This window comes from Brassica napus, chromosome C3, assembly GCF_020379485.1.
Source record: "Brassica napus cultivar Da-Ae chromosome C3, Da-Ae, whole genome shotgun sequence".
Taxonomy (NCBI): Eukaryota; Viridiplantae; Streptophyta; class Magnoliopsida; order Brassicales; family Brassicaceae; genus Brassica; species Brassica napus.
This window is the reverse complement of record NC_063446.1, coordinates 202,481-223,448: the sequence shown is the minus strand read 5'-3', so window position 1 is coordinate 223,448 and position 20,968 is coordinate 202,481. Positions and strand designations below refer to the sequence as shown.

Sequence of the window (20,968 nt, the reverse complement as noted above, 5' to 3'; positions counted from 1 at the left end):
CTTTTTTTCACAAATTGGTTGAAATTTTGAAAACTAGTTTATCTAAATTTTAGGGAATCTATTTGTTAAAAAACTTGATTGGCAAGTGAAATGGTTTTTACAAAAACAAAAACTAAAACCTAAAACTTGATTGGATAAAAAATGGTTTTTACAAAATCAAAAACCAAAAACTAAAACAAAAACTACAAACAATCAACATCTCAGTGTGTGGTTTGTCTTCTTTAATAATGTTTCTAGAGTATTAAAACTTAAGAGATTCAGATATTCCTAAACTAAATATCCATGATATTGTAATCGGTTCTAATGTATAGTTAGGAAAGCATGATTGATGACCAAATACCACAAGCAAGCAGCAGATATCTTTTGATAATACAATGTCCGTTTTAATTTTCTCCCCATTACTAATTTTGTGTTGGGAGATTTCAGAGAAAAAAAAACTGAATATTACGTTGATTGAAAAAGCTTAAAACACAATTACAAAATATTGAATATTTAAATAAGAAGACAACTACCCATGATCCCAATAATAAAAACAAATAATTAAACCCCTAATATTTATGAAACATCCCACATTAAACTAAATCACAAATCCAATACTACTTCCTAATTTCTAGATTGATACTTTGAATCAATCAACATTTTGTTGCCACACACAGTATTGGCAAGAAGGTGGCATGTTTTTTCCTTTTTCTTTTTAGGTGGCTATGTTACCTTATGAGTGAAATGTTCAGCGAGGCTCTAAGCGATGCAACGCAAGCACAAGTACTTTCACTGGGATGGCCAAAATCGCTCTTTACTTACAAGCGGCTTGTCTTACCAAACTCGAAATGGAAGTTGAAAGTAAAGCTATTAGAGCATGATTATTGGGGATTCTTAGAATGAAGTTCTTAACGGAATATAAGAACCCGTCTCTTAACTTTTAACTAAAAAAGTTAAGAACCGGCTCTTAAAACTCTTATTTAAGAACCGGTTCTTAGCTTTTTTAGTTAAAAGTTAAGAGACGAGTTTTTATATTCCGTTAAGAACTCCGTCCTAAGAACCTCTCAATAATCATGTTCTTAGGCATGGTTCTGCCCTTGAGGCTTATAAGAGTTTGTGAAAAAAACATGTATATTCAGAAATTGTGAATAAATAAATATAAACATGTAAGTAACCATACAGATTTGTATGCTATTTTTTAATCTAACTCAATTATGATTTTTTATATATATATTTGTATTCCAATTGTTTGATATGATTGCACTCGTGCAAAAAGCTAAAACAGGAATCAAATTCCACACAAAGCAAAAGAAAAAAAAAAGGAAAAAAAAAAACAGAGGATGTTTAATCTTGTTCCTCATTGTTGTGAAGGCAAGTTGAAGTGAAAGAACCATGAGATTACAAATGCAGAAACCATACATGTCAAAAGGAAGTTAAGAAACCTATTATTCCCTCTCCAGAATCTCCGGTCATCGGAATCCATTGTGGCCACCACCGTGGATGAATTTCCAGCCTCCACGTCACTCACATTGGTTTCAATCGTGGTTGTTTGATCAATCTCGTTGCCAGCTTTAGAGAAGTTTAAAGCTATCGAACGACAAATCTCGCAAGTCCTGAAACATCAACTTGTTAAGTCCAACATTGGTTTTTATTGAGTGAGATCAAACTAGTTAATTGGTTGCTTACTTGTCACCCTTGATCTTGAACCAAGTCTCGGCACATTGCTTATGAACATAACCCAAATCATCTTTACAAGAACATCCAAGAACCATTGGGTCTCCACATTCACGGCGGCTACTCTCTAAACCCAAATGGCAAATCCGGCAATCTTTCTCCTCCGGAGATGATCGAGAAGTTTCCGATTCTGATTCTGAGAGGTCCTCCAAATCAGGAAACTCAAACTCGCCGCAAAAGCTCCTTACAGCTGAGTGAAAATCGTAGTCATAGTCGCAGGAAGAGCTGTCTTCTCCGAACTCGCTGACGTCACTTCGACGGTAATGACGCTGATCACCGGAACCATTCTCTAAATCAAGGTGAGAGATTTCGAAAGATGACATTTCTTTTTATTTGAGAGAGAGAAGACAAGACTTTGCTATATTATCATTACAAGACTTCTGTCACAAGTAAACATGAACTCTTGGATCAAGAGATTATAAAAAGCAAATAAAACTAAGGGAAAAAAGACATGAAAGGTCAGAAGATCTGAGGGACTATGTTTTTGTTCTGTCTGTGGACCAAAGTGATGCAAAACATTATTCACAAGACAGCTTTATTTTTATTTATTTAATTTGTTTTGTACAAAGAAAAATAAAACATTATAGCAGGCTTTAAGCTGATAATACTCGATTGTTAACTAATCCGCACGCTAAGTATCATCGTGTTGTTTATGATTTGAGGGCATGTGTTTCGTATTATTAAGCTTATGAAATCTTTTTCTTCTAAACGTTGATTTAGGTTATCGGAGAGGCGTAAGTCAACATGTTTGACGGTGGAGATTACAAATTACTCGCATGGGAGGCACGTGACGTGATAGAACTAACGAAGTATCGTGATCGTAGTGCGGCTGAGCTTTGGGACCACCGCCTTTGGGTCGGTCTGTCTCATCATCCTTCCCTTTCACGCCACCACTCACTTCTCTCATGCTTCTGTTTTTTTTTTTTTCTCTTTTATTAATAAAGGTCAGACCAAATATTGTTTTGACCGCAAAAAACTCTCTGTAAATGGAAAGAATAAACCGGCGACAGAAAAAAACTGAACCAAAGTAAATGAAAATTTTTAAACCAAAACTGAAATTCAGCTGAAACCAATATGCAATACAAATAGTTTTATTCAATTATCTGATAATAGAACTGATAGAACTTACACCAAAAAAGAAAAAGAAAATCTGATAGAACCAGCATAAAATATAAAAACAGATGGAAGGGTGCCAACATACTAGTACTAATGCACCATATCTCATCAAAACTCCATAGTTAAATGCGTTCGGATGAAAATAATATTAAAATGAAACCTTCCCAAAAATCCTAGTAACATTAAGACCATCATTAACCCGGGATTCTTAGAGTGCAGTTCTTACCGGAAGTTAAGAAACTGTTTCTTAACTTTTAACTAAAAAAGTTAAAAATCGGTTCGGTTCTTAAAATCTTTATTTAAGAATCGGTTCGCTTCTTAAAATCCTTATTTAAGAATCGGTTCTTAGCTTTTTAGTTAAAAGTTAAGAAACAGTTTCTTAAATTTTGCTAAAACCTTATCCTAAGAATTCCGGATTAATCATGCTCTAAGACATGCCGTAAAATGGATTATCAGTTTTCCAGTAATTGTTACTGGAGAGTCTGGACTTGACTGTAATCCGTAAGAAACTGGTTAGGGTAATTTATATTCTTTATTTGATAAGAATTATGGCCCATTAATAATATAATTATCTTTTTCTAGGCCCACGAATAAAATTACTGATAGTTAGGCCCATATTTTAAGAAGCCATGAACAATTTGGTATGGATAAATAATATAATCAGTTGGTTGGCCACTAATTAACACATTTATTAGAGATAAATGAGATTCCATCTTTTTGTTTGCCAACACAACTCCACCTTTGTTTATCTCCAAACCCCACATTTTCTACTTCTCTTTGGTTTGTGGACAATAAAATATCATTTCATCTCCACTATCTTAAAATCTTAAAATCAGCATTAATTTCTTTTGTCTAGATTTTCTAAGAGCATGTTTATCGGGACATTTAAAGGAAAGCTTAGAGGAATCTAATGATTTAATTAAATGAAAAATAATAAGAAAGACAAAAACCGATGCTTAGCTTAGGTAATTTGTGATCGAATTTAATGGGGATTTAAAACACGTGTCACGTAAGCAGTGGACCGTATTTAAAGATGCTTTTATCTTTTATTTTTTTTCTTCTCTTCTCTTTCTCTGATTTTCCCGTGTTCTTGTTTTGTCCGTCGAGAGAAAATAACAAAATCGAAGAGATTCCTCCACCTTCTTTGCTCGAAACCGACGATCGAAACCGATGACGACTCTCTTGTCCTCCCGGAGTCTCATCTTTTCCCACTTGCCTGGTCTTCTCCATCAGATCAAAGATCGAAACTGACGATCAAAACCGAGGACTCTCTTGTCGTCACGAAGTCTCGTCTCACTTGTCGGGTCTTCTTCATCTGATCAAGGATCGAAACTGGTGACGGACGACGTCTCTCTGGCTTCTCACGGGAATTCCATCGCCATCTCCGCCGATACCGAGGACGACTCTCTTCTCCTCACAGAGTCTCGTCGTTCCACTTGTGTCGTCTTCTCCGCCAGATCAATGATCGCTACCGAGGACGGATTCTGTCTGGCTCCTCATGGAGATTCCTCCTACTTCATGTGAGGGTCGAGGACTCTGTCCGTGTTGACGGCGTCTCCTCCGTTGGAGATAAGTTCACAACTATTGACATATTTCTCCTTTCAATTCATGAATGCATGTGATAGTAGTTAAGTTTTGTGTGTCATTGTAAAGCTTTAGCCTTTGATCAAAAATTGTAGGCTGCTTAAATGTTTAGTGTGCTTGGTGTGATTGTTTAGTAAATGAAAGGCGATTGTTTTCTCTGATTTTTTAGTTAATGAAAGGTGATTGTTTTGTCTGATTGTTTAGTAAATCTTGAAACAAGTATTGAAGATCAGAGAGGACTGTATAGTGTCATGTATTGTTGCTGATATCTCGTTAGATCTTTCTTTTTATTTGTCCAAACAAGTTGATGAATCATGTGTCATGTATTGGTTATTTGAGAATGGTAATTAAGGTTGTTTATACAACTGAAATCAGTAACGTATATAATTAAGTTTGCTTTGGTTTGCGTAGATAAATCATGTGAGGAAGGTAAGAGGAGAATGAGGAGCCAAAGACAGGCGGGATGTTGGAGGCAAAGATAGGTTTGTTGTTTTTTTCTTAATTGCTTTCTTATGCATAGTACTTATTAGGATAATAAATGCTGGTTATAGTTAGGCTGTGGTTGTGATGAATGCTTTTGATTAATGACTATGATGAATGCTTGTGTTAGTGGTAGATAACTTTAACTCTGACTAATGACTGTGATGAATGCGTGTTAGGTTTGTGTGGTAGATAATAAATTTCTTAGATAGATGGAAGAGTAAAAGCAATTAGCTGTCCAACTAAGTCGATCTTCTTCTCTTTTCCTCTATTAAAACCGAACCTTTCTCTCTAGTTTTTAATCTTCAAAACACATTTCTTTTTCCTCTCTTCCCTCACTGGTTAGGAAATGGATCAGACATCCAATTTTGTTGATTTGTTGAACAGTCAACAAGATACTATCCATCCGTATGCTAGTTTTTCACAACTCCCTACTCAAACTTCATCCTTCTGTGAAGACTCACCTACAGAGCGTAGAGAAAGAAAGAAATAGACAGTCACAGATGATCTAGTGCTCGTTAGCGCATGGCTAAACACGAGCAAGGACCCAGTCGTTTGCAATGAGCAGAGAGCAGATGCTTTCTGGAAACGCATTTCAGCAACAAGATGAATGATCTGGTGTGCAAGTTCTGTGGAGCTTATGCAGCAGCAACAAGGCAGAAAAGCAGTGGCCAGAACGAGGCAGATACTGTTAAACTGGCACACCAAATCTTCTACAATGACCATAAGATTAAGTTTAATCTTCACTATGTTTGGGAGGAGCTGAGGAATGACCAGAAATGGTGTGAAGTTAGTAACTCGAAGGTTGATGGAAAAGGTAGGAAGAGAAAGTATAATGATGGATCACAATCTGAAAGCTCTCAAGCACCTTCAAATCTCGGAGATGATCCAACTAAACGTCCTCCTGGTGTTAAGGCTGCGAAAGGAGTATGTAGTAAGAAAAGTATAGCAGAAGACCAGGCTCTTGCTCAGTTTGAGACCATGTGTTCTATTAAGGAGAAAGATTTGGCTGTTAAGGAGAAAGATTTGGCTATTAGGGAGAAAGATTTGGCAGTTAAGGAGAGAGTTTCGAAGATGTCTTTGCTTGACAGTCTCATTTCCAAAAAAGAGACACTTTCTCAAGCTGAAGAAGCTCTCAAGCAGAAGTTACTAACAGAGATGCTCAATAATTAGTTCTGTTTTTCTAGGTTTCATGTTATGTTGTTCATCAAGGTGTGATGCCCTGTTTTTCATCAAGGTTTCAATTTCGGTTTAAGTCGCAATATGCTCGGTAATTGTATGTTTCTGAATTATGTGCTTGTATAATTATAAAGCTGTTTCATGTTATCTTCTATGTTCTTCTCGTGATCTATCTCATGTTCTTCTATAATTATACAACTGTTTTATGTTCTCTGTTCTTCTCATGCTTTGTCTCATGTTCTCTTCTCGTGTTTTGCAGGTTCAAAAGAGTGTACCCCTGTTGATGGGACCAGTGAGGATTGTACTCAGAAGTCACGAATATGCTTTGTCTTGAGTTTTGTCTTGTTGTGTCACAAGTTCTTTGAAGTAGCAACATGTATTTGTTTGTATGTGTCACGAGTTCTGTTGTAGTACCAACTTTGTATTTGTTTGAATGTGTCACAAGTTGTATTCAAAACTTCTTGATCTCTAGATAAAGCTTTGATTCACTCTCGTATTGTATTCACAATCTCATTACTCTTTCTCACAATCTCATTACTCCTTCTCGTCTTATATCCCTCTCACCATCAGTTCAGTTTAAAGCTTTGATTCACCCTCTCACTATAATCACATTGTTCTCCTTCTTCTCGTTCTATATCCCTCTCACCAATAACCGCACAAAAAAAAACTTTAAGTCATTTTCATCATATATTTATGGCTTCTTCTTCTCAAAACACTTTTGAGGGAGTAGATTTTGATCAATATTATGAGTAATATATGGAACAAGAATTTGTTCAATCTTTTGAAAATTTGAACATTCAACAAGAAGAAGGAAGAAAAAAAGGAAAAAACGAGTTCACATCGAAAGGAATCGTGAAGAAGGCGATGTACGTTTATGGAATGATTATTTCAGTAAAACTCCAACATATCAACAAAATCAATTCCGACGGCGATTTAGAATGAACAAGCCATTGTTCATGCGCATTGTTGATCGACTCGCCAATGAAGTTGAATTCTTTCGACAAAAGAGAGATGCTCTCGGCCGGCTTAGTCTCTCTCCACTACAAAAGTGTACAGCAGCCATTCGTGTCTTGGCATATGGTACTGCGGCTGATGCGGTTGACGAATACCTCTGACTCGCTGATTCTACTACTCGGTTATGTGTGGAACATTTTGTGGAAGGAATAGTATATTTATTCGGCGACGAGTACCTAAGAAGACCAACACCGGCTGATCTTGAACGCCTACTTGCAATTGGAGAGTCCTGTGGATTTCCCGGGATGATAGGAAGCATCGATTGTATGCACTGGGAGTGGAAGAATTGTCCCACCGCATGGAAAGGGCAATATGCACGTGGTTCGGGAAAATCGACAATTGTTTTAGAGGCGGTTGCTTCCTTTGATCTCTGGATATGACATGCATTTTTTGGATCTCCAGGTACCTTAAATGATATCAATGTTCTTGATCGTTCACCTGTTTTTGATGACATAATACAAGGTCGGGCTCCGCAAGTCACTTATACTGTGAATGGAAGGGAGTATCATTTGGCTTACTATCTCACCGACGGTATTTATCCGAGATGGACTACTTTTATCCAATCTATTCGGGAGCCACAAGGGCCGAAAGCGGTTTTGTTTGCTGAAAAACAAGAAGCTGCCCGAAAAGGTGTCGAGCGTGCTTTTGGAATCTTGCAATCTCGCTTTGCCATTGTTAAAAACCCGACACTTTTTTTGGGACACAGCCAAAATTGGGAATATTATGAAGGCATGTATCATACTTCATAATATGATAGTAGAAGATGAACGAGATGGATATACCATGCGAAATGTTTCAGAGTTCCAACAAGGATAAGATACCGGAAGTTCACATGTCGATCCCGATATTGAAAGAGAATTCCATGAAGTGCTCACCAATATGATGGGACGTTGAAGACAAATTCGTGATCCACGTACAAATCAACAACTGAAAAAAGATTTGGTTCAACATTTATGGCATAAATTTGACGTGATGAAAACAACAACTGAGTTTGGAAGTTTGTTTTCGAATTTTTCTCAGTTATTGTACTAATCTTTATTTCATTTTTATTTTAAATTTCTATGTTTTTAATGTTATCCTTTAATGTATTATAATTAATAAATGAATTTTTTAAAATTTTTTTTTTATTAAGAACCCCAACTTAAAAACTCTCCATTGGACTGCATAAAATGAGAGCACCTTAACAAAGATCCTTAACCCCACTAACCATTAAATTTAATATTAAAACTTCATTAGCACCTATTTAAGCATCCGGGGTTAAAAGATGCTCTAAGACAGCCATTTGTTAAATCCTACATCGTTACCCGATCAATGTTGATTATTGGAAGGATTATTAAAAGAAAGAAGAAGTGGGCCTAAAATGTCACAATCTAGACCATGGGGGTAAGGGAAGAGAGAAGTAAGAAGTACTGGTGGTGGGGGGGGGATTAAGAACAGAGATGGCATTAATTGAATTTCACTGATTCAGCAACTACCGAGCGTGAAAGATAGCGAACCAAAGTTCACCTTCTCCCAGTAGAAGATGTCTTTAAATTCTATTTAATTTCTACCACTCTTGAAAACTGCAACTCATTCACGAATCCTAGAAATTCCTTTCATCGGAAGCTGAAGAAAGAAGTAAAAAAGAAAAGCTCCTTTCTAGATTCCTCAAAGCTCCCCATTTTCAATTTCAGCTATGGCGGTTTTCAAAACCCTAGCTTTTCTGCTGGTCATCAGCTTCGAAACTATGGCTGCTGCCGCAGATGCAAATTCCTCGTTTTCCTTTGATGGGTTTGCGAAATCTCCGAGCTTTGACAAGAATATTGCTCTGTTTGGAGATTCGAAGCTCGTTGGTGGTGGAGGTTCGTCGATTCAGCTGACTGGCTCAGTGAGTCGGAGCCAAGGGCGAGTCATTTACATGAAACCCATCAAACTCTTCCAAGGTACTACTAAAGGGAGAAGCTTTCCAGGTTCACTCTCGACTAGTTTCTCCTTCACCATGCCCTCCAAAGAGATTGGGAGTGTCCTGGCTTTTGTAATGGTTCCAAGTGGTTTGGATCTTAGGCTGTTTGGTAGGAAGGATAACGCTTCCTCAGGTCTAGGTTTCTTATTGAAAAAGGAGATTGTTGCTGTTGAGTTTGGTATCTCCAAGAGAGGAAACCGTGTGGGGATCTTAGTTGGTAGACCTGAATCTGCTAAAATTAGAAACTTATCATCTTTTGATGGCCATTTCAACGGAGAGAAGAGATTGAATTGCTGGATTGATTACGAGGCGAGCTCAAAGAGAGTAGAGGTTCGTTTGAGTGTTTCTACTGCCTTAAAGCCTGTAGATCCATTCGTGTCTTACTCAGTAGACTTGGCTAAGCTATGGAAAGGAAAGAACTTCATGGTGGGTTTGACCTCTTCTAATGGAAACTCTTCCAAGCCACATTATCTCCACTCATGGAGCTTTGGGATGAGACATCCCTCGATGAGGATTCACTCGCAGCCGCTTGATCCAAACGCAGTTTCCAAGACTGTTAAGGAGGAGGTGAAGACGGTGGAAGTGAAGGGGAAGAAGAGCAAGTGTGTTTGGAGAATGCTTGGTGCATTGGTTCTGGGTGCGGTTTGTGGAAGTCTAGGAGCGATGTTAGCGTTATACCTTTGGACAATATGCGGTAATAGGCGGTCAATGGCAGTGGTTCCTGAGGAATGTGCTAATGGCAAATCAGATATTGTCGTGATAAAAGCTGCCGCTGTTGTTGATGAACAAGGCAAGAAGTAGTTTCGTGTTTTCTTTTAATAGAATTTTTGGAAGTCTCTGTGTTTGTATTGTAAATTCTTGTGTCCTTCGCTTTGTTTGTTAGTGGCAAGTTTGGTGAGATAAGTTTTCACATGTAGAATCATTTACAATATGTATTAATTAAGATCTTGAATTATTGAACAAATTCAATGCAGTTTGTCCTTTTTCTCTTTCAATTGTGAACAAGAGGAGACGTTGGTGTATACTAGTGAGAGTTTGTCCAAAAACAGAAAGAATGCATTTATAATCAGTTGCCACGTTCAGACACCTTACTCTGTCTCATTTCTCTGTCTTGACTCGGAAGAAAGTGAGAGGAGAGTAGTAATGGAATGTGTATTGTCTCCAGTGGTCCCCTTCCTCAGCTTACGTGAGTTGCAACTTGCAGCAGTAAACCACAACAGGAATTGAGCATCAGAATTGATCATCAGGGGAGAATCCTCTCTGCAACATCTCATCGTGAAACCGAAACGCCTCCGTTAAGTTATCTTGAGAAACAAATCCATTTATCAGAGCAGTATACGTTGACTTGTCAGGATTCACACCTCTCTCAATCATCTTCCTCAACACAGCCTCAGCTTCTTTCATCTGATTCTGTCTACAAAACCCATGTAAGATCGAATTGTACGTAAACACATCAGGCACTAGTAATCCTCCCCCTTGCTTCTCCTCCTCCATCTTCTTCACCAAACCAAAAGCTCTACTCATGTTTTCTTCTCTAACATAACCGTATATCAACGTGTTGTAAGTGATGATATCCGGCACAAAACCTTCAGAGACCAACTTGTCCAAAAAGCTTTCTCCATCCGAGGCATTACCAGACCGGCAATAGCCCTTTATCATAGAGTTACAAATCATGACCGTTGGCTTCACACCTTTACTCATCATCTCATCCCATACCCGAAACGCTTCAGGGAGATGGCCTTTGCTGCACAGCGCGTTAACCATAATGCTGTAAGATACAGGAGTCGGTAGTATCTCTCTTGATACCATATCTGTCCATATCTCTTTCGCTGTATCGATATCGCCTACTTTACCAAACCCATCTAACAGCGTGTTGTACGTCACAACGTCGAGTCTGATCCTCTTTTCTTTCATCTTCTTGAAAAGCTCCATTGCGTTCTGCAGGTTCCCGAGCTTACAGTGTCCATCGATAAGTATGGTTAGAGTGTAGGAGTCTGGAAACAAACCCCTTTCTGTCATCTCTCTGAAGAGCTTATCCGCATCACCCAACATCTTCCGTTTGCATAAGCCGTGCAAAATGGTGTTGTAGGCAACAACATCCATACAACAACCACGCCGAAGCATTTCGTTTCTCAAATCCATAGCTTCGGAGATCATACCTTTCTTACAATACCCTTGGATAAGAACTGTGTAGATCACGTTATCAGGAACCAAACCAGCATCCTTGACAAAATCGAAAAACACTAACGCCTTGTCTAAATCTCCACTCCTAGCGAAAAGACTCATCACCGAGCTAAAGCAAACCAAATCAGGAACAACATCCCTACACCTCATATCACTGAAAATCTCTTCTACCTCAACCGCGTCTCCCTTCTTACAAGCCTCCATCAGCAACGATCTATACGTAGTAGAGTCAGGACTCAAACCAGATTCCAACATCTCAGCGAAAACCTCCTTAGCTCTCTCGTATCTCCGATGCTTACAGAGACCATTAATCACAGTGTTGTAAGTATAAACACCAGGACTAAACCCTTTGCTGGGCATAGCGTCCATCAACTCAAACGCCTCTTCCATAAAGCCTTTACTAGAGTAAGCGCTAATCAACGTGTTGTAGGTAACGATATCAGGATAAACACCCATCTTCTCTTGCACTTGCGATAAAAAGGATCCGACTTTATCCATTTGACCGTCTTTGCACAACGCATTAACCATTATATTGAGAGTGTAGACATTAATTCCACTCGGAGAAATGTCGTGATAAACACCCCAAGCCAATTCAACCCACCCGAGCCTCACCAAGCTTCCTAAAAGAGCGTTGCACGCATCTATAGAGACCGTGTAGCCTTTGCTTCTCAGCAATGTGAAAGCCTCGTGAGCTTCTCTTAGCTTTCTAGCCTGAACGTAAGTCCTAATCAACAAATCGAAAACGGAATCATTGGAGGCACAGTTACTGTAAGTGGAAACCAATGAGCTCACAACCTCTGCTCTGGAGACGCCACTTCTCCTAATCATCCTGAGAAGACAGCTCTGCGCATCGGATAGCCTTCCGCTCCTTACTAGGATATGGATGATTGCGCTTAGAGAGAAAGACGTGTGCTTGAAATTGGGAAGGTGTAAACTTAATTGTTGGATGAACCTTTGAGCTAGAGTTAAGTCGTCGCGGCAACGGTACAGAACCTCGACGACGGATAGAGGGTTTAGTCGAATCAGGTGGTTACGCAGAGAAGCCGCTGTCGCTGAGTTGTTGTTGTTATTAGCTTGGTTTAAACTGAAACATAGTTTGTCCACCAAGTATGGATCAGAGGAGGATGGGGTTGTTTCGGATTCGGGAGATGTTGACAAGGTTTTGAGAGGTTTAAGTCGAGTGTGAGGGGTAGTTTTAACGCGGGAGCAAAGGAGGATTCTTGAAGGTAATAAGCGGTGAGCAACCATTTCTTCTGGCCTTGAGAGAGACAAGGGAGAGTTGAAGACTAGTGCTCTACATGACAAGAACGGAGCTCCAGGCAAAACGGCGTCGACACTCAACGGGCTGTCTGTTCCCGAGGGCTAAAGAGTCCAGTGAAAGTGGTAAGCCCATAGAGTTCTTTTCTCTGCTCCAGAATTCATTTGTGTGGAAATTAAGTTGGCGTCCCTCTTTTAATATTTTTTGCACAAATACTAGGGGTCCGGTTTGGTTCCATTTTTTTTGGTTTTTCAGTATTTCAGTTTCTAAAAAGTATCTACTATACTAAAACCAATTTAGTTTGGTTCAGTTTATATACTGTCGATTTTTTGTTTATTCGGTTTTATACAAAAAAACATAAATTTATATATCTTTTAAGCTATTTTACTAATTTGACTAGATATTGAATTTTATATAATTTGAACATATTTCAAATAGTTTTTTTCTTTTTTTTTTCTATTACTATATAAAACAATTAGTAAACATATTAAGTCAATCATTATAATAGTTTTTATACAATAAAAATAATAAAATTTTGTAATCCATAATATTATAAATAACTAAATAGTAGCACATATATATATATATTTTTAAAAAGGTTAAAGTTTTGTTTTATTTAATTTGATAAAAATGAAACATAACTTTCTACTTGAAATAAAATATTAATTTACTAAAATCAACATTTTAAATATGAAGATCATATCAATAAAATAAATTATGTTTATATTCTTAATTATCATATATAATTTACATATATTACTATTTATCTGAGAGCTTCAGTTTGACTACAACATATAGTAGCCGTCCCATGACTTTTGTGGATCCAAAATCAGATGACAGATGGTACTGGGTTTGTGAAGAGAGGGACAAAGTTTACTGTGACAGATGATCTGATCGTTACAGCTAAGAAGTCTAACTCAACATTTAGTATACTGAAGAAGTTGAAGGGTCAAGCAGATGATATGGAGGTGCAAGTAATTAGCATCAGCAGTGCAGAGGTATATATAACTAACTAAACCCTTTTCCTTTCTTTCTTGGCCAGTTAAGAAGACAATACTGTGATTTTCTCTGTTACTTTGAAAAATTAGGCTTTGAATCTGTTGAAAGCTTCACTGGTGACATGCTCTGCTTTGAGCTCGGCTTTTAGGAGTTTGCTTCTGAAGGAAGATAGATCGAACCCTATTTCAAAGAGACTAAAGATAGAGACATGAACAGTGGAGAGAGAGCTGCTACTACTATTATTGATTTTAAATTATGCAGAGATTAAACTTCATCTGCTTGCCACCACATTGACTTGGTTTTTTCTATTATTATTGCCTTTCCTTTTGAAATTTTTGCAGCAAAATTGCTAATTTTCCACTTATAGTATAGTTTTCTACACAGCTTTATCAGGAGAATCATGAAATCTCTATTTAGCACATCTAATTTCTTTTGAAATAAACGATGGCTAAAAGAAGTGATATTTTACGAGATGTTGGCCATGCAGTGAAGTGGAAGCTCAAAGGGTTGTCTTTAAGAGTGGCTCTTGGCCTCTTGGGGGTTTAAATGACTTGTTAATATTTTTATTCAGTGTTAAAAGCATCTCTAAAAGACTTTCTATAACTTCAAATATGAAGTTTTTTGCTCTCAAAAAAAGAAACTTCAAATTTTGAATAATAAAACTTTAAATATAGAGAGACACTAATCAAAACTTCAAATTCGAAGTTTCATATTTTTCATTGCATTTTGGTCCTTATATTTACATATTACATTTATGATTCTTAAATATTTTGTCGTTTTATCTTTTTAATCCTTAAAAACTTTATAACTAAGAAATATTTCAAATTTGCTTTTGTAGTTTTAATTTTTACAAATAAAATTAAAAAAACTTTAAGATAAGCATTTTTCAAAACTAGATTTAGATAACAATAATATTAAAAAAAACTTAACAAATGCACTAATTGATCATATCTGAAAATATTACGAAAAATAGTTTTATACATTAATGTGGTATTTTACATGTAGTTTAATATTTAACTAGGTATTTCTATGTAAAATTTTATATTTTACTGAATTATTTTGTTAATTAATATTTCTATAATTTTTTTATATATGTGCTATGTATTTTTAAATTTGTATGAATTTAAATTAAGTATCATAAATATAAATACTATAATATAAAATATAAATACTTTTGAAATTTAGTTTGAAGTTTTGATTTAGGAGAAGACTACCTTTAAACTTCAAATATGAAGTTTTAGAAACTCTAAAATAGAGTGTCTTTTTGGAGATGCTCTAAGAGTTTATACTCTCATAAAATTGGTTACTGGTGTGTAATAATACGTATAAATGAAAAGTTTCTGAATATAAAGTGCACGCTACAAGGGGGAAGATTAAAGGGCTGCTGGTATTCAATGTCATACTTAAAGACTGTCTTAAACTGTTTATATTAGCTTCCCCACACTGTTCTAAATGGGGAAACTCTAAGGGTTGTTACTATTTTTATTCTTCCTCTTTATTCTTTAAAGTATTTCTTCTCTCTTTTCCATATTCTTACCTCCAAAAGGGCGACAATGGCTGAAAGTTCTGGGGAAGCAAAGGTGTAACGGCCTTGGCCCGATGAACCTTATCAAATGCTTTACCCCAAACTTTTTCGTTCAAAAACTCTTATTAAAACTCAAATTTGTCTTACATAAAACCAAACTTAACAAAACTGAAATGTCGAATAAAAACTTAAGAAGAAATGGTTGAAAGAAAGGAGTCATAAATGAAAGACTCGAGAAAACATTTGCACCATACGGACATCTACTCCCGCTCCCTCTCGGCCCTACCTGTAAAAAGAGGGGTGAGTACATAATACTCAGTGAGGGTAGGTTCTAGGAACCCACGAGCTCAACTCAGGAAGAACAAACAATCACAAGTCATGAGCTAATAAGATCTATTACACAGAAACCCATACTACCCGACATGAACTAAAGACCCTACAATGCACATCCTTTTCATCTTTTCTTCCTTTTCATCAGTGGGTAGCCCCAACTAGGTTTCTACTCCATATTCTTGTGGATTGGCCACATCTCCTATGGGTGCTTCCATATTCTTGTGGATTGGCCACATCTCCTATGGATACCTAGCGTGGACTACTACCCCACATACTTTCCTTAGACTCTCTATATGATCCCTTATTCGTACTTATTCTTACATCTTTCACTTATCATTCACAACACGTCTCAACACCTTATCATCATATTCTTGACCACCGTAACATGCCTACGTTCTTATCACTTCAACACGTACTATCGTCTAGACAAGATCAATCACATATCACATCACACATACACACAATATCTAGAACTGATTAACAAAGGACTAAGTCCCATTGGTTACTCAACATGAGGCAAGTTCACAGCCAAGTCCTCACCTTAGCTTTTTGCAGAAGTAGATCTGGATCTAGGTTTGGGGAACAGTCACTTCTCGAGATCTGATTTGAGAATCGGACTCACACAAGAGAGAGATGGGTTTAGAATCTGTCATTTTCCAATGACTTAGAGCTAGAGATCTTAGTTTTACCTTTAGGGTTCAGATCTCAGTTGCTTGCACGAAACTGAATCAAGGAGGCGGCGGCTAGGAGCTCGGTTGCGGCGGCTAGGGCTTCGCGGGCGGCTGGCGGCTGGCTTCGCCGGAGATGGAGCGGCGGCGGCTTGAGACGGAGGCGGCGGCGGCTTGAGACGGAGGCGGCGGCGGGGTTCTGCTCAGGCAGGGCTTGCTTGCTGTCTCTCTTGTGGCTGAACCCTAGGGAAACTTCTCCTTTTATAAGCAATGGGAGGGGTTATGTCTAGGGTTTCTTCTCCTTGGACCTCCTGCACTTGAGTTTCCTTTTGGGCCGGGCCCGGGATGTTACAAAAGGTCTATCTGAGACTTGTCATCGATGAAGAGAAGAACAAGGTTGTTCTGGCTGAGGCCGGTAAAGATTTTGTTGATGTTCTCTTCAGCTTTCTAACTTTGCCAATGGGTACATTAACCAAATTGCTTAAGAAGCATAAAAAAGCTGTTGGCTGTTTTAATAACCTCTATACAAGTGCTGTGGATATGGGCATTGATAAAGTTGCAGACTAACGCAGAAGAAGTTGTTTCTCAAGAAATCAGCATCAGCAAGAGGTGAGAGGTATGTAATGCTTTTAGTTTTATCCCGGATATTTCTTCTCTCTACACTTTGTTGGAATGCAACTTTTGATGAAATCTGTGCTGTGTTTATGAAACAGGCTGTGGATTTGTTGAGAGCTTCATTGGTGACTTCATGTGCTTTGAGCACTGCTTTAGGCGATTTGATTGCAAAGACGCCAAAGAAGGAACCAGTTTGTGAAACCCAACTTCTAAGAAGCCAAAGGAAGAAACAGAAAGTCAAATCAATGTCAATCCTCCTAAGCTGATCGATCATCTGCCAAAAAAAATAATCCACATTGTCCACCCATTTCTACCATGTTTCCCCTGTTTCTTTAATCCCATTTTCATGCTTCTGACTTTTCGAAGGTTTTAGTTTATTATTAATGAGATGAATCTTTTATCATTCCGACTTAAATAAACAACCATCACTAGTTAAAAAAACAGCAAAGATATAAAACATTTAACAAGCTTACTAATCATTTTGTATAAAAAAAAAAAAAGCTTACTAATCATTTTTTTTATACAAAACACAAAAAATAATACATGACTTTTGTGGATCCAAAATCTGATCATAAGCCAAAAGATGGTACTGGGTTTGTGAAGAGAGGGACAAAATTTACGGTGTCAGATTATCTGATCGTTACACCTAAGAAGTCTAGCTCAACATTTAATTTACTGAAGAAGTTGAAGATTCAAGCTGATGATCTTGAGGTGCAAGTCATTAGCATCAGCAATGCAGAGGTATTATATATAACTAAAACCCTTTTTCTTTTCTTTTTTTTGACCAGTTAAGAAGACAAAACTGTTGATTCTCTTTTACTTTGAGAATCAGGCTTTGAATCTGTTGAGAGCCTCACTGGTGACATCCTCTGCTTTAAGCTCTGCTTTTAGGAGTTTGCTTGTAAAAGAAGATAGATTGAACCCTATTTCAAAGAGACCAAAGATAGAGACATGAACAGTGGAGAGAGAGCTACTACTACTATTATTGATTTTAAATTATGCAGAGATTCAACTTCAAATCGAGATTTCATGATCCTATTATTATTGCCTTTAAATTTTGCAGCAAAATTGATAATTTTCCAGTTATAGTTTAGTTTTCTACACAGCTTTATCAGGAGAATCATGAAATCTCGATTTAGTACATCTAATTTCTTTTGATATAAACGATGGTCAAAAGAAGTGATATTTTACGAGATGTTGGCCATGCAGTGAAGTGGAAGCTCATAGGGTTGTCTTTGAGAGTGGCTCTTGGGGGTTTAAATGACCCATTTAATATTTTTTATTCAGTGTTAAGAGTTTATAGTTTCTAAATTCTAAAGTGCAGGCTACAAAAAAATATCCTACTCTAGTTAGTGTTGGTTCATATAGATGCTGCCTTCTAGGTTTGAAATCAAATTTTTGGAAATCTATTTCCTCAACCCATAATAACATAGTCTTTTTGGTCTTGTGGATGCGGTATGCCAAAAAAGAGAGGGTAATACTGGGAGATCATCGAGAGTTAAAGTACTTGCTCCACGAGACATCTCCATCGGTCAACTTATTTGTAAGGCTTTACAGAAACTCAAACAAGTCACACTCATTGAAAAAAAAGTTTTTTTTTTATTTGAATCCAAGTAAACATTCATTGAAAAGAGAGAAATTAAGCAGTTTGGAGTTAAAACAAGACAAAGAACCACACAGAAAATTAGTAATGAGTATCCTCTCTGCTCTTGAGCTTTCCAACTGCTGATAGGTCTTGCCAAGACAATAAATGAACATAATTCACTTTTCGTGGGATTTTTTCAGATGTCAAGAAAACATTGTGACCGTTAGTACTCAAATTATCAAGTTTATGCAGGCAGTTCAATTCGTCGTCTTGCAAGAGTTTCGAGATTAAGAGCAAATTAGGGCCTCTAGTACCGTGAGGATCAGCAGGATTGTCAATTGACCACAAAAGAAAGTCCATTGTCATCTTAGCCAATCTTGAAAATTTGTCGGCTGGAGAATTGCGTACCACGGTGATTAAGACTCGGGCATCTTCATAGTCAAACTCGTCATTGTCAACATAGGCATAGATTGAGATACCACCACAAGGACAAGGAACAAGAGCACGAACAGCTGATAAAGATATTCTCATAAAACACAGGGAGTTGTAGACCGAGAGGGAGAGGGTAATCAGAGACATCCCAGAAGACGCATGTTTCAACACCCTGAGGCATGGAGAAACTTTTGGTATGGGCATCGGGAGGTGGGAGCTCAATAAAATATCTCTGGCTATGCTTTACATCTTCATCTTCTTCCTCATGCTCTAGGTGGTCAAGTAGGTCAAATAGGTGTGGACAAAGCAACACTGGGATTCTCTCAGGCCCAAGAACCACATTGGAGGATACAGTGATTCCAAAATTACTTTGTGGTGCTTCAGGCAGTGCAAATAAAACAGGGAAGCCTCTGCTTGTCAAAGAAGCAAGCACCCTACAGATCATCTCTGTGTCTTGTGCCAATTTTGTGATGATCACCAACGGGGATACGTGATCGTCATCGTGTGAAGCCATTAAAACAGCATCCACTAACATCATATAGTTTATTTGATGTGCCTCTTCTTTCGAAAATCTTAAAATATAGTCGCATTCAGGACGCAAGAAATACTCATGTTCCAAGTCTTCCGAGAATATGTCCGAGTTACCGTAAACTGTAATATGTTCATTAGAAAAACCCCTTCTTGAAACAGATAAACCGAGAGACAGACAAGTAAAACCAGGTTCCTCATACTTGTCGGGGAGCCATCCGTCGGCTTTCCACAATAAGTGTGTCCTCTTCCCTGCACGCAAAATAAACAAACAAACATTATGGACGATTAGATATCACCTGAAAGAAAGAGACAGAGATGGAGAGACAAGAGCTAGAGACAAAATATCTTACCCCAGACACTTGGCATGGTTCAGATATGAAGAACTCGAGAGAATCAAAAAGAAAAAAAAAAATTAGGGCTGGCGATGAGATCGTTTGAAGCAAGAGAGAGAATATAAAGCAATTTGTTAGGGTTAGGCATGAGAGTATTATATATATATTACTTGACATATAGTACCTTTTTTCTCGAAAATATAATAGTATATGAGAAACAAAGAAATAAAAAAAAAAGCACAGAAAATATATTAAAAATGGAAATTTTATAATTTATTGTGCATTATTAATGGAATTAATCTGATATTTTTCTTTTTTTTTATTTATGGAAATTTGATAATTTTTTGTGTTTTTAATGAAGATGTGATAATTTCTCATGATTTTTTTTATTTATAGAGATCTGATAATTTATTGTGTTTTTTTTACGAGTTGTGCTTTTTTATTTGACACTTAAGATTTCCATTTTTAATATATTTCCTTAACTTATTTCTTTCAAGTGTCAACTAAGTTATCATATTTTCTTTCTTTTTTCGTTTATTATATATATAATGAATCATATAAAGTTATTAATTTATAGAGTTATTAATATATATATAGAATCATATAATTTATCATTTTTTTTTTTTTTTTTTTGTTGAAATGTTAAATTTATATATCAACAAAAGAAAAATGTTTACAATACGGAAATTTTGAAGTTTTAAATGCAATACGTTAACTTAGTTTCTTACAAAGCCATCTCTGCATCAGAGAGCTAGTAAAATCAGTATTCCTTGGTCGAATGGAGGAGATCCTGTTTCGTATGGTCCTATCCAGCGACTTCACAAGCTGAGCCGGCGAGTTCCACGAATTGTTATGCTTCGTCTATTGCGTTTTCTCCAAAGTAAGTAGACTGATCCTTGAAAGGCCAGCCGAAGCAGGCAGGAGTCAACCTTGTTACGTTGGGGAGATAGCAGTGTGTTCATGGTGATGTTCCAGTCCGGGCTAGGCCGAGGAAGGAGATATCCAGTGAGGTCGGTCCAGACGGTATAAGAGTACAGGCAGGCGAAGAAGAGGTGGTCGCGGGTTTCATCAGGCTCGCCACACAGCCTATCCTGGATTTCCCCCATGCTCGAGTTCGATCATCTGTTGAAAGCATGTTCCGCGCAGTCGGCCACACCATGAACGAGAACCGAGGGATTGATTCCGAGAACCATATAACTTTGCTCCATTCAACTGCAGTTCCGTGCACTCGAAGTTGATCCCATGTTCTAGATGATGAGAACTAAGATTTGTAGTTATCCTCTCCATGTTTCCAAAGCACACGATCACCGCCTGCGCCCTCTACCTGGGGTGGGACAGAGTTGATGGCAGCTATCATCGCCCGTAGGTGATAGCTGCGACATCTTCTGATGTTCCATTGCCCAGACGAGGCCACGTCGGCGACTGTGGCATATCTGTTTAAACCCATCAACATGGTACCCGAGTCACCTGCAGTGTCA

At 37.5% G+C, this 20,968-nt stretch overlaps 5 protein-coding genes and 1 long non-coding RNA gene across 6 annotated transcripts; 3 read left to right on the top strand and 3 right to left on the bottom strand.

The window, feature by feature from the left end:
* Positions 1-421: 421 nt before the first annotated feature.
* On the bottom strand, positions 422-2,259 carry BNAC03G00470D. The gene is made up of 2 exons (XM_013874640.3): positions 1,666-2,259; positions 422-1,592 (listed from the first exon to the last, which is right to left on the bottom strand). The coding sequence occupies exons 1-2, from the start codon at positions 2,034-2,036 to the stop codon at positions 1,337-1,339; spliced, it is 627 nt and encodes a 208-aa protein (XP_013730094.1). The 5' UTR covers positions 2,037-2,259; the 3' UTR covers positions 422-1,336.
* A 1,158-nt stretch (positions 2,260-3,417) lies between these two features.
* LOC125584024 lies at positions 3,418-6,568 on the top strand. Its single transcript, XR_007321031.1, has 2 exons — positions 3,418-4,895; positions 6,332-6,568. It is a non-coding gene; the product is annotated as an uncharacterized LOC125584024 (long non-coding RNA).
* Positions 6,569-8,456: 1,888 nt separating this feature from the next.
* On the top strand, positions 8,457-10,017 carry LOC106426874 (L-type lectin-domain containing receptor kinase VIII.2-like). Its single transcript, XM_013867605.3, has one exon. The coding sequence runs from the start codon at positions 8,762-8,764 to the stop codon at positions 9,827-9,829; it is 1,068 nt and encodes a 355-aa protein (XP_013723059.1). The 5' UTR covers positions 8,457-8,761; the 3' UTR covers positions 9,830-10,017.
* Positions 9,943-12,653, bottom strand: LOC106426873 (pentatricopeptide repeat-containing protein At5g01110-like). Its single transcript, XM_013867604.3, has one exon. The coding sequence runs from the start codon at positions 12,458-12,460 to the stop codon at positions 10,259-10,261; it is 2,202 nt and encodes a 733-aa protein (XP_013723058.2). The 5' UTR covers positions 12,461-12,653; the 3' UTR covers positions 9,943-10,258.
* Positions 12,654-14,663: 2,010 nt separating this feature from the next.
* Positions 14,664-17,790, top strand: LOC125583987. Its single transcript, XM_048751677.1, has 4 exons — positions 14,664-16,550; positions 16,709-16,801; positions 17,160-17,351; positions 17,443-17,790. The coding sequence occupies exons 1-4, from the start codon at positions 16,341-16,343 to the stop codon at positions 17,563-17,565; spliced, it is 618 nt and encodes a 205-aa protein (XP_048607634.1). The 5' UTR covers positions 14,664-16,340; the 3' UTR covers positions 17,566-17,790.
* Positions 17,791-18,160: 370 nt separating this feature from the next.
* LOC111203685 lies at positions 18,161-19,614 on the bottom strand. Its single transcript, XM_022697652.2, has 2 exons — positions 19,509-19,614; positions 18,161-19,407 (listed from the first exon to the last, which is right to left on the bottom strand). The coding sequence occupies exons 1-2, from the start codon at positions 19,522-19,524 to the stop codon at positions 18,650-18,652; spliced, it is 774 nt and encodes a 257-aa protein (XP_022553373.1). The 5' UTR covers positions 19,525-19,614; the 3' UTR covers positions 18,161-18,649.
* Positions 19,615-20,968: the final 1,354 nt, after the last annotated feature.